This window comes from Bactrocera oleae, chromosome 4 (genome assembly GCF_042242935.1).
Source record: "Bactrocera oleae isolate idBacOlea1 chromosome 4, idBacOlea1, whole genome shotgun sequence".
Classification (NCBI taxonomy): Eukaryota; Metazoa; Arthropoda; class Insecta; order Diptera; family Tephritidae; genus Bactrocera; species Bactrocera oleae.
The window spans coordinates 69,982,549-69,994,469 of record NC_091538.1 but is presented as its reverse complement, the minus strand read 5'-3'; the positions used below and the strand labels follow the sequence as shown (position 1 = coordinate 69,994,469).

Genomic DNA, 11,921 nt, shown 5'->3' with positions numbered 1-11,921 from the left:
TTCTCTTAGAATTTTTTATGCTGTTGTTGGCAATAAACTGATATGTACATAAAGTCAATTCGATATTAATGTAGTATTAACTTTATTGTTATTTTATGAGTAAAGTAGATAAATATATAGAATTTTAACTAAATTTCTTAAACTGGTTATTTGTTTTAAATACTGCGACGCACTTAAAATGGTGGTGGCTAAATTCTGAAATACATGCATTGATGACGATACGGGTTAAGTACTGATGACAACAATATTCGGATATGGCATTCTTTCGTTTTTGCTTCAAAGCCTACTGTCCGTCATCGCCCCAGGATTAGCAAGCGCATTTTTACGTTCTTGTATAGCGCATGTAAGTTTTCGGAAAGGTCCTAACGGTAGCCCTAAAGACTTTAGATCCGCCTCGGTTAACAGTATCAATGTGTCCAGATCAATTTGTTGCTTCTGAAAACTAAGTGTGTAAACTATTGTTATATAGATCTGGCAGCTCACTTTTGATTTGAAAATACTCACACAGGCAAATACTCTTCCAAACCCCAGGCTGTGAGAAAACGCGCGATTGGGTTGGTCGCATTGTCCTGCTCATCATCGCTATACCCATCCGCACCCTCAGAATCGGAATCAGATATGTTGAGGAAAGATCGTTGTTTGTTGTTACGCGTTTTTGTCACAGTTGTAACACCGTTTTGCCGCCCTGTTGCTGTGCTTGTACTCGTGCTGCCAGTTTCCATGTCGTGCGGCATATAGTCAACCGGCTGTAATTGACTCAGGGCCGCAGTCACTGAACGTCGAAACGCAATGCTGCCCAACATCGGACGATCGAATAGGCCAGCTGGGCGTTGCATTGAGAATTCTTCACTCAGTCGTCCAGTGGATGTTAGCGTATCCCCAAGTATATCGGGTTGTGAAAAGGAACGTGAAAGTGCGCCATAACCTAATTTGGTAGTTTCGCGTTCACGATCACTGCTCGTTTCGTCTACTTCGAAAACATCGCTGATTTTACCTCGTTTGCTGTTCTCTTCATTTGAGCTGAACGTGCCCACATACAGGACTTCCGAGTCGCGTTGCACACCTATAAGCGACGTTACTGTGCGTTTACCATCCGGTTCAATGCCACCAATCTTGAAGCCAGTCTCTTCCACTTTATTTGAATGACTCGAGTGTTGGTGGCTGCGAAGTTTCTTCTGCACCGTACCGGCCCGACTCGCAATTGAACCAACACTACCGCCGCTACCACTGCCAGGCGATACGAGTTCACTAAATTTTGTAGCCGTGCTGCCGCCACTAATACTTGGGCAGGGCGCAGCAAGTGGCGCCGAGTCTCGCGTTGGTTTATGCAAATTACCTTGACTGGACCAAATCTTCTGTTTAAGTGTTGACAACATTTTTGACTTGTTGCTGTTGCACGCGACAGTCACTGCTTTGCTGCTCGTTTCAATATGGTCATTTTCCAATTTTTGTTGACGTTTCATATATTCGCGCATGCGTTTCTCACAATTTTTTTCCGCTAGCTCACGCATAGCTTTGGCCTTTTTCCTGTTAAGAAACCGAATATTTAATTGCTTTTTGTACTATATCACATATTCGTAAAAGCTTACTTGTCGTTTGTCTCGAAATTCGCTGTGGCGCTATCCAAATACCGTAGAATGTCATCGCGATTGTTGATGGCCGCTAAGTCCTTAGCACTATGACGATCAATATCAAGCGCATAGATATTTACGCCGAATTTCACAAGGAAGTCCACACAATGCAGATGACCCTTGGCGGAGGCTAAATGTAGCGCCGTATTGCCGAACTGGTCACATTTATCAGGGTCACCTCTGAGGAGCGAGAAAGTCACATAAAATTAATGTATAATTATATAAATATAAAAGTAATTAAATACCCTCTCCCACAAAGCAAACGTAACGCATCCAAACGTCCCTCAAAAGACGCCCACAGCACCGGTGTCATAGAATCATCGTCTTTAGCATTAGCATCCTTACGTGTAGCTTCTTTTAGAACGTCAAGTAAGCCATCTCTTGCCGCTCTGCAAATAGCAAATATGTTATAAAGCATCTGTAAAAACTACGGTCGGCCGAGAATGGAGTGTAGATGGAGAACTCTTAATGAAAATGAGTAGCTATTTATATTTCAATGGCTCCATCTGCATATTGCCTGCTTTACTTTGAAACCGTTATACTATAGTCTCAAATATCACAAACAACAACAGTCTGAGAGTCGATATGTTTTTCCAATCGGCTTGGGGAAGGAAAATTTAACAACATAATCGATATACAAAGAAGTGAAAACCCATTTGTGTTGTAAATTTATATCGAAGGTTTACAATCATATGGAAATGTGAAAAATTAATTTATCGAAGTTTGCAGACATAGTCGATCTCATTTAGAATTACTCCAACTTGAAGAACTTTTGGTATACGCCTTTGGTTATGGCCTTTAGCTTTATGTGTGGCCTTTCAAAAACACGAAATAATCTTATGGATCGGGAATTATGCCACTAAGACCTGTTTACGGAGATTGTCTATAAAGTTAACGTAGCCACCATCTGATCAAATTTGACCCGGACTGCCAAAAAAACTACATGTACACGTATCTTAATACCAATCTTTATTACTGCCCTCAAAAAACGCTCCAGAGCCAATACTGGCATGCCAACGCATAATCCAATTTTCCCTACACTGGCTATAAGTCACGGCTGCGTTGACCTTCAGTGTTTTTATCAAATTTTGAATTTTCGGAATATTCATAAACCCACGTCTTGCCACCAGTAATGATACGTTTGAAGCTTTTAGGATGCTCTGATACAATGTCAAGCATATCTTTTGCGATCTCTAGTCGTCGTTGCTTTTGCAAAAGACTCATGTCTTTTAGTATGAATCTAGAATTGATACATTTCATACCCAAAACATTAACCAAAATGTGTTGAGTCGATCCATAAAAGATGTTGGGACCCTCTGTTATCTCTCTGATGTCAACACAACGACTTTAAAGCACTATTTCTCTAACTTTTTCGATGTTATCGTTATTAACAGAGGTGGATGGACGACTCGCATGAGCAAGTTTTCGATGACTTCACGACCTTCTCTGAATGCTTGCTGCCACTCAAATGATTGTGTTGGTGATAAACACTTCTGAAATATTTTCAACGATTCCTCAAACGTGATTCTATTGAGAACACAAAAACCCAAGTCAATTCGTTATTCAATAAAAATCTCCAGACAAAGTCAAATTTGATCAGATGGTATAACAAAAATTATATTATATGTATATCAGAAACGGCAAACATCAAAAATTGAAGGCTGGATTGATAACAATTGCGCAAAAAGACAATTGCAAACTAGTTGAACTTTATCTGAAGCCAGGAATGTTGTTGGTATGCTGGGAAGTGTATGATTGTATTTAAAAGAAATATTTAGGTACTTACTTGTGAAATCTGTCTGAAGACATGATTGATTTTTACTTATTTTTATTAATTTTCAATTATCTGTTCGTATGCGATAAACTCCAGCCACTCATAAACAATCGGTGGGCAAAATTATATTTACTTATGCATGCATGTACATAGCATTCATTGCACTTTTATTTCTTAAGTCTTGCTACTGGTAACCCACTTCGGTTTGCGACTGCTAGATAATGCCAATGTTTCGACTAAAAAAATACTCTCATCCTCACTTGTATGTGCAAATGTGTGTATGTGAATATGTGCATATAATAATAATAAAAAAAAAAGTTTTTCATACAATAATAATTGTCTATATACATACGTATGTACATATATTTTAGTGGGGGCGGCCGGGTGAGTTTCATCAAGAGCTTTTTTGATGTAAGAAGCATATATATGTACAATACTATAAACTTAGATATTTGAAACTTTCCACAAAGAGTCCACAAGGCTTAGGAAGCACTTTCGATCTGTGCTCCTCAACCGGCACAAGTGTTCAAAACCCAAAAGGCATTTGCAATTAAACCCACTTCGGTCGTAATATAATATATGTGTAGATATGAAGGTTTGACAGCGGAATTACTTCCGGCTAAGAATCGAGCTAGATATCAGTTGAATGTACATGCATATGCCTATCTGCATACCTCCCATCTGCATACATACATACATATGTATATATGCGATCGGTATACGTTGTTATACTTATACTTATGTACACACAAGTAGTGTTTATGACTTCATGTTATGTACATACTAATTCAAAGAGACGTGGTGCGCTATAACGGAACTTTAATTTGGAGTTCACTCAACTGTTTACAGAGAGTTGACGAATGTAATAACTTGGTTGGTATGTACCTATTATACATACAAACTAACAACAAAAAGATTGTAAATTTTTTGTTGTACATACAATTCCAGTGACTTTACCACAGCATTAACAAAAATTACCGAAAGCAAAATCAGTTTAGACAAATGTTTTTGAATACAAATTATACACATACACAATTACACATACATTTGATGCTGCAAATTTCGTTATAATTACCACCAGCTCTAATCATAAAAAACAATAATAATATTCACAATATTTTGTATCTTAGCAAAAGCAATTAATATCTCTATGCACATACATAGGAATTTGCATTCGTACAAACACGAAAATACAACAAAAAAACAAAGCACGCAGCACTATTCGAGAGAAGAGACGTGTACATAAGCAACTGCAACTTTTTCTTAACGCGGCTCAAGCGAGTTTTCTGTTTACCGCTTCTATCACCTGGCTGCAGTTACGGTTAACGCGATCACTTGTTTTACAAAGTTGTTGACGCATTGAGTGGCAAACAAAAACTGCTGGAAGTTTAGCTCATTGATAGCGATTTGACCAACATCAATTGTTGTCTATTGTGAGTACGCTTAGTTAACTTGGCTTGCAGAATTGGAGCCGAGCTTGCCATGGTAATAACAGTTTTCTGCAGAGAATATAGATGTGTAGATGTGTTGTAGTATAATCTACATTCGCTGCTTTTACCAGAGAATGTAAATAATTTTACCAGAGAATGAAAATAGCTTACATTCTCTGCTTTTACTAAGTGCTCTGTTGCTTTTTTTGTGTTTTACGTGTCTGTGCTCTTTCAAACAACCAGAGAACGTATATTATAATATAATTTACATTCTCTGTAAACAACCTCACAAAATTCGGTTCCGGTTGTCGCTAATAAAACAACTAACGTTGTTTTGGCAGCACTGAAAATAAAAATCAAGAATCACGAAGAAAAACAAAAATGCATTATAGAAATCGATTTTTAATAACGTACCGATTTCGTTTATCTTGGCAAAGTTGCTTTAACAAATTAATCGCAAAAAGAGAAAACAAACCGAACAACATAAAAATTACTGCAAAAGCCAAAATAATGCATTCAAAAACTCACTCTACTATTTTTATAGTGTCAGCTAAAGGTTAATGTAGAGTTGCTAAAATAAGAATTCCAGTAATGTAAATTTTTTTGTTATAGTTATTTTTATGTTTTTATTATTATTATTTTTCTAATAAGAAAAACAGCAAATTGAGTTGACTCGAAACCTTCATAAATATACTGGCTGGTGATTTTTAGTTTCTTTTAGCAATACGCGCACCAAAATTGCGTACAACTAATATCATTTGTCACTGTTACTAAATGCAACACTGTGAACCCAGTGGGGTCATGTCAAAAACTGAAGTGGAAAACTGCAAAGAAATACACAGATAAATAAATACATAAATAAGTATTTTCACTGATGCTGCTGTTTTGTACTATCGGGGAGGAGTATCAACCAGCGCCAATAATAACCACTAACAGCAGCAATATCAGTTTTAGAAGCAAATTAATAATATCAATAGTGACTTTTCTCAACCTCTGCTCTGTCACCCCCAAGTTATGGAAATCGAATCGTGTGTAAAATAAAAAAGCAAACGAAACTGGTGAGAAGACGTTGAGACAGATTGTCTGCTATACGCGACCCTTGTCGCCTATTGGCAACGGCTTACCACGGCTGGGTGTCTTCAAGACTTGACTGTTTTGTTACCAGGGTTTCAGAAGAATACCTAATGAGTCAGCCCAGCTAAGTGATCTTGCTAGATTAGTAAATAGTTTATCAACGCATATGTACTTTAAAAAAACAACCATCAAAAATCAGAAACTGCCTTGTCGCCCATCTTTACTGCCACTGATGCACAAATCGAATATTTAACTATTATAAAACTGTTAAATGATTTGTTTGCATACACTAGCGCTTTTAATAACAACGACGTTCGTTTTGGTAGGCCGTCGCAATTTGTCGGGCAGTCAACAAGCAAGCAATTAGTAAATTATTTACCATATATTTTACAATTAACTATCGTAATACTGCGATGGGTAATTGCCTGCAATGCTTCCAGACATCGTCCGATAATTCGGGTTCCCCGAGCTTGGCCACAGCGCCCACCTGCCAGAAACCGCATATAGAAGGTAAATAAATAAATAATTCCTCAAACCAAATTGTTATTACTATGACACATTAATTAAACAAAGTTATCTAAGAAAAGTTATGTTGCATTGATTGTTAAAATTGATTAATACAAACATTCACTACTCGAAAATAAACAAATAAATTTTCTTATAATAAAATTGCAAATTTTCAGTTTTTAATAAAACTTTATGAATTTCTACACAACAAAGCCAAAATTAAATTGTTTTAATCTTTTTAGAAACGGATGAATTGCTGTCGCCCAGAAGTCCACTCAAGAACGCAAACAATTGTGATACTAAGCGAAGTAGTTTTAAGAAATCTTTGGTTCTACTTAATGGAAATGCCACCACCATGAGTGAAATAATAACAACAGGTATTTAGCATAAGTAAAACTATACAGAAAGCAGAATATTTAAATTTGTTTTAAACTCTTTTATAGCCGTAAAGGAAACGCTTGAAGTGTCGGATAATACGCTTAACCAGCTTTTCGAAGAATATAAAGATCCCGAAGAGGATATGATACTCACTGAGGGTATTGAACGTCTTTGTCACGACCTAAAATACCAGCCTGATGAATTCGCAATACTGGTGTTGGCCTGGTGTTTGGATGCCTCACAAATGTGTCGATTTACAAAGTCGGAATTCATTGAAGGTTTACACAAAATGTGCGCAGATACTATCGAAGCAGTACGAATAAGACTGGAGCAAACGATCGAAATGCTCAAAGTGGATACAGAAATGTTCAAACAACTCTATCGTTTCACATTTCGGTAAATTGCTAAGCAAACATCAATGTCAATATATGGTAAATAACATCACATGCTACATATTTATATATCTGTTTTCGTAGTTTTGGTCTAGAGCCTGATCAGCGCATTCTCTCGTTGGATATGGCCATCAGTCTATGGAAATTGGTATTCACGGTGCATACGCCAGAACTGCTTGGTAACTGGATACATTTCCTCGAGCAGCATCCCAGCATACGTGGTATTCCAAAAGACACATGGAATATGTTCTTAAATTTCTCCGAACAATGTGATATCAACAATTATGACGATACAGAAGCATGGCCGAGCTTATTTGATGATTTTGTCGATTACGAACGTTCAAGGCTGACAACGCTCACTGAAATTATCGAAAGTGAAGGTGCAGCTGATGGCAGTTATTGTGCGACTAAGGGAGTTGTCGGTGAATCTGCAGAGGACACACAGATAGAGGCATGTGTCGCAGCTGGTTACGTTGACGATGACAACAACAATGATGATTTTAGTCGTCAGGCTCACCAATCACAATTAGGGAAGGCGGAAACGGAAACAACGGGTGTTCGCAGCGCTAATGATGATATCTTATAGTATTAAACACTTGTTCGAAGAACGATATGTCGCGAGGTTTTTTAAAAGTTTTAGTTTTATTGTTATTATTTTATTTTATTAACTAAACAAAATTCTACAAAAACTCAAAAGGCTAGAAAAAAGGAAATAATTAGCCGCAAAGCATTTCGAAGACGATATTTGCATTTGCGTTTGTGTTGCGAAACGCACTGCTCATTCGAAGATCTCCTTTTTACAATTAATATTATTAGTATAATATAATAAATAAATTACTTATTTGCTTTGTGCTAATTAAATGTAATGTTCATTCACATTAGACTTGAATCGGAACGAATAACGCTTTTCCAGTGAGCAACATGGTGCGTTAGTTTAAGAATTTTAATTTTAAATCGTTTTGTTGCCTAATCAAGTACATAAATATGTGTATATTAATTTTACTTGATTTTCAAACGCCTCTTGATTAAGTGTGGCACATTCCCAATTGATGCGAATATTAAATTTATTATTCAGCTTAGGGTTAAGTGGGAGATACATATATTATATGTATATGCATGTATGTATATACAAAGGTAATTTGTAACGTAGCAGTAGTAATAAAGATTACGTGCCTCACGAACGATATTACCTGGTGTCCTTTCGTTCAACCTTTATTGAATTGCATAACCGTGTGTGTATTAGCATAATGTTGCCAAAATAATAATTATTTATACCTAAAATTATACATACATACATTATTTGAAATGCACGCTGTATATTTGTTTGATGAAACTGTAACATTAAATGATTAGTTGCACGCATACATTTGTTTCCCCATTAACATAATTCTATGCACCACATATACATACATACATAAATACCTAGTTCGATAATTATGATAAGACAATACATACCATTCATTGATATATCGCATCCTTATTTATGAATAAAAATGCGTTAATAATATTTTTATGGTCAATTTACTGTCGCTTTCTGATCATACAGTTTTAGGCTGAATAAATCCAATTGAGTTTCAGAATTATAGTTTTTTTATAAAAAAAAAAATACCGCATTCATTGAAGCCTTCCGTTTAACGAAATACATATGTATGTATTTGCTGGAGTTAATATTTTTATAACATAGTTGTGATTTTTTTCTTTAATTTAATTTTTTTTTAATATTTTTATTTTTAATTCAAAATTGAGAAGACGCTTCGATAACTACTGTTAAAGAAAAATCGTCACAGTTGTACATATGTATGTATAAAAATATGTACATATATTTATTTCTACGTAAAAAGAAATCATTGTAAAATATTTAAGTAATAGTTAAAACTTAAATAACGGCGGAAAATTGTGATGAATTTGCAAATACCTACATATGTATATATTATTATATTTACATACGTACATACATATGCCTTAAGGTGTCCGTTATTTCCCATGTTGACTGGTTTTGTGCAAACGCCCTCTAAAAGTTCAAGCTTAGCTTTAAAAATAAGGATCCAACGTAAACAGGCTCTTCATTTTTAACTTAAACCGTGCCTAATCAATATTTTCCCATGTACATATGTACACAAATAACATGAAATGTTTTGATATTTTGCATAAATCAGGTAAATCTACAACTTTCAAAAAGTAATATTCCAATACAAAATTTGTCGCTCATGAAATGATATAGCATTCGCACAAGTGATTTATACATTATGTGTTGCTCATACGACATGGCGTACCACATGAATACAGTACCTTTGATGCATAACTTTTAAAGGAATGTTTTTATGCAAAAAAAAATCGGTTGTTTAGGTTGGATTCTTTTTTAAGACAAAAACTGAAATTTGAAATGTCGCACACTCTAATATATGTATGTACACATAAGTATTTACGCGCTGACTTTGACTCAAACATATATTATTTATATTACTGCAATAAAATGTTAAAATAAAATATAACCTTTTACATCTTCAAATATTTCCGTTGTTCTCTCTTTAACGCAAAATAATTCAACTAAGCTCCGATGTATAGATTTTATAAAATTTGTAAAAATGAAGTATTTGTTCAAAAAGTAAACTCGATATAGCTTGATGTTCTTTGTTGTACATACATATGTATATCCATATACTAGTTTTTATAAATAATTATATATATTTTGTACATAAGCTTAACCATTGAAGAATGTATATGTATGTATATGTACAAGTAATACAACAATATGTCAGCTATCAACGATTTTGTTCACATATTTAGCTTATTTTAATACCACATGCTTATTTATGTACATACCTATATATGGTAAATGTGTTTGTATGTGTGTAGATATGACCACACTTTTTGCTTTACATCAAACAATTATGAACTAATGACTTAAATATTTAAAAATAAATCCAAATTGTAGGTAAATGTAAACATATTTTGTGAAGCATTTCATGTGAATAACTATTAAATTATATTATTTTCTAATATTTTAGAAATGTTTAACTAAAAAATGAAAATTATCAAAAATTAATTACGATTGTATGTGTAGTCCATTTGAATTTATTAATTTAGATAAATGACAGTATATGTAGATACTTCCAAAAGTAAAAACAACAAATGCAACTCGAAACAATTTATATACCAATAAGAAAATGTGAACGAAATGATGCAACATAACAATAAAGTATATACCATACTTATACATACATGCTCGCAGATGTATGGGCGATCTAAACACAATAGTTTTTGAATTGAAAGTAGGGATCTAAAATAGGTGGTAATTTTATAAAATATTATTAATGCATCTATGAATATAAATTGGAAATGGATTGCCCGAAGCAAGAATCTGAAGGGGTGAAATTCCGTACTATTTAGACATATGGAGACTTTGACAATTTTTAAATAGTGGCCTCTTTAGCTCAGTGGCAGAGCACTGGTCTTGTAAACCAGGGGTCGTGAGTTCAATCCTCACAGGAGGCAACTAAGTTTAATATTTTTTACACAAACATCAAAATATTTCCGTACTTTGTACTAGTATGTGTTACCAAATATAGCCACAAATTATTGATTTTTTATACAAAAAACATTCTATTTATTGTAGTTATATTATTTAAATCCCGTGTATTGTAAATTAAGACCTCAGATTTATATTGCATGCCTGTTTATTATAGTATAAATGGGAACACTAATTAATTATACTTTATTTAGGTAAAGAATTTCCTTAAAAATTTATTCATACGGCAACATTGTTCTTAACGTTACTGTATTATGACATAATATTGGTCTAAAATTTTTAAATGCCTCTTTAGCTCAGTGGCAGAGCACTGGTCTTGTAAACCAGGGGTCGTGAGTTCAATCCTCACAGGAGGCAAATATCTGAAATATATTTTCTCACATGTCTATTATTATTTTTATAATAATAAACAGATTTAAAATAAATTTATTAATTTAACATATTTATTATCTGCTCTTTATTTGACAAAACTACAAAGTCATCTTTGCTTACTAAAAATTATTAAATATTTACCTTTGAATAACAAAATATCAAACATTTGAGAAGAAATTATAAATAACACAATATACATATATATAAATGTAGAGGATCATTTATTTAAAATTTTTTCTAATTTAAGTTCCCACTGACCCATTTATTGGCTTATGATAAACAGACGACGTCTTGCAAATAGTAAAAGAAAAATAAATCACTATTTGTTCAAATACATAGTTTGTATTGTGGATTGTACCATTTCATATAATGTCGAATGGCAATAGTGAGTGGTGAAAACTTTTCGTGTGGTGAGATTTTCCTTGTTGCGAAATCCACAAATTAGTCATTGGAACTTGGGTAATTTGTAATTATAGGATAAATAATTGTAGTTTCTAATCTCATTTATGTCCCTCGTTTGAAATATGTAATTTGGCAAAGCGCCGAACATCTGCCTCTTTAGCTCAGTGGCAGAGCACTGGTCTTGTAAACCAGGGGTCGTGAGTTCAATCCTCACAGGAGGCAATTAAACAATTAAATTTTCTTATTTTTTATTAATTTCAGACTACAAAATATTATTTGGGTATATAATTGTACGGATTTAAAACGGAATTTCGAAACTTGATAAAACATGTCATGGAACTGTTTTTAAAACAAACAATTTATGTCTTCTACCATTTTTTCTTTTATCTGCATAGTTTGTTATAATCGCAACAAAATGTGTTAGTATTTTTA

General features: G+C 34.1%; 2 protein-coding genes and 3 non-coding genes across 13 annotated transcripts; 4 read left to right on the top strand and 1 right to left on the bottom strand.

Moving 5' to 3' along the window:
• Positions 1-65: 65 nt before the first annotated feature.
• On the bottom strand, positions 66-4,852 carry Sans (SAM_USH1G_HARP domain-containing protein Sans). 9 transcript variants are annotated; one of them, XM_014231558.3, is made up of 6 exons: positions 4,700-4,852; positions 3,418-3,664; positions 1,877-2,020; positions 1,590-1,811; positions 505-1,527; positions 66-442 (listed from the first exon to the last, which is right to left on the bottom strand). In XM_014231558.3, the coding sequence occupies exons 2-6, from the start codon at positions 3,438-3,440 to the stop codon at positions 277-279; spliced, it is 1,578 nt and encodes a 525-aa protein (XP_014087033.2). In that variant the 5' UTR covers positions 3,441-3,664; positions 4,700-4,852; the 3' UTR covers positions 66-276. The 9 variants fall into 9 exon arrangements, with proteins under 9 accessions (XP_014087033.2, XP_014087030.2, XP_069964401.1 ...); XM_014231555.3 differs by having other exon boundaries at positions 3,418-3,641; positions 4,451-4,811; XM_070108300.1 differs by having other exon boundaries at positions 4,481-4,811.
• A 760-nt stretch (positions 4,853-5,612) lies between these two features.
• SCCRO3 (defective in cullin neddylation 1 domain containing SCCRO3) lies at positions 5,613-8,766 on the top strand. Its single transcript, XM_036367306.2, has 4 exons — positions 5,613-6,419; positions 6,659-6,793; positions 6,860-7,190; positions 7,271-8,766. The coding sequence occupies exons 1-4, from the start codon at positions 6,323-6,325 to the stop codon at positions 7,770-7,772; spliced, it is 1,065 nt and encodes a 354-aa protein (XP_036223199.1). The 5' UTR covers positions 5,613-6,322; the 3' UTR covers positions 7,773-8,766.
• A 1,843-nt stretch (positions 8,767-10,609) lies between these two features.
• Positions 10,610-10,681, top strand: TRNAT-UGU (transfer RNA threonine (anticodon UGU)). The gene has a single exon. It is a non-coding gene; the product is annotated as a tRNA-Thr (tRNA).
• Positions 10,682-11,000: 319 nt separating this feature from the next.
• On the top strand, positions 11,001-11,072 carry TRNAT-UGU (transfer RNA threonine (anticodon UGU)). Its single transcript has one exon. It is a non-coding gene; the product is annotated as a tRNA-Thr (tRNA).
• A 567-nt stretch (positions 11,073-11,639) lies between these two features.
• Positions 11,640-11,711, top strand: TRNAT-UGU (transfer RNA threonine (anticodon UGU)). Its single transcript has one exon. It is a non-coding gene; the product is annotated as a tRNA-Thr (tRNA).
• The last annotated feature ends 210 nt before the right edge of the window (positions 11,712-11,921 follow it).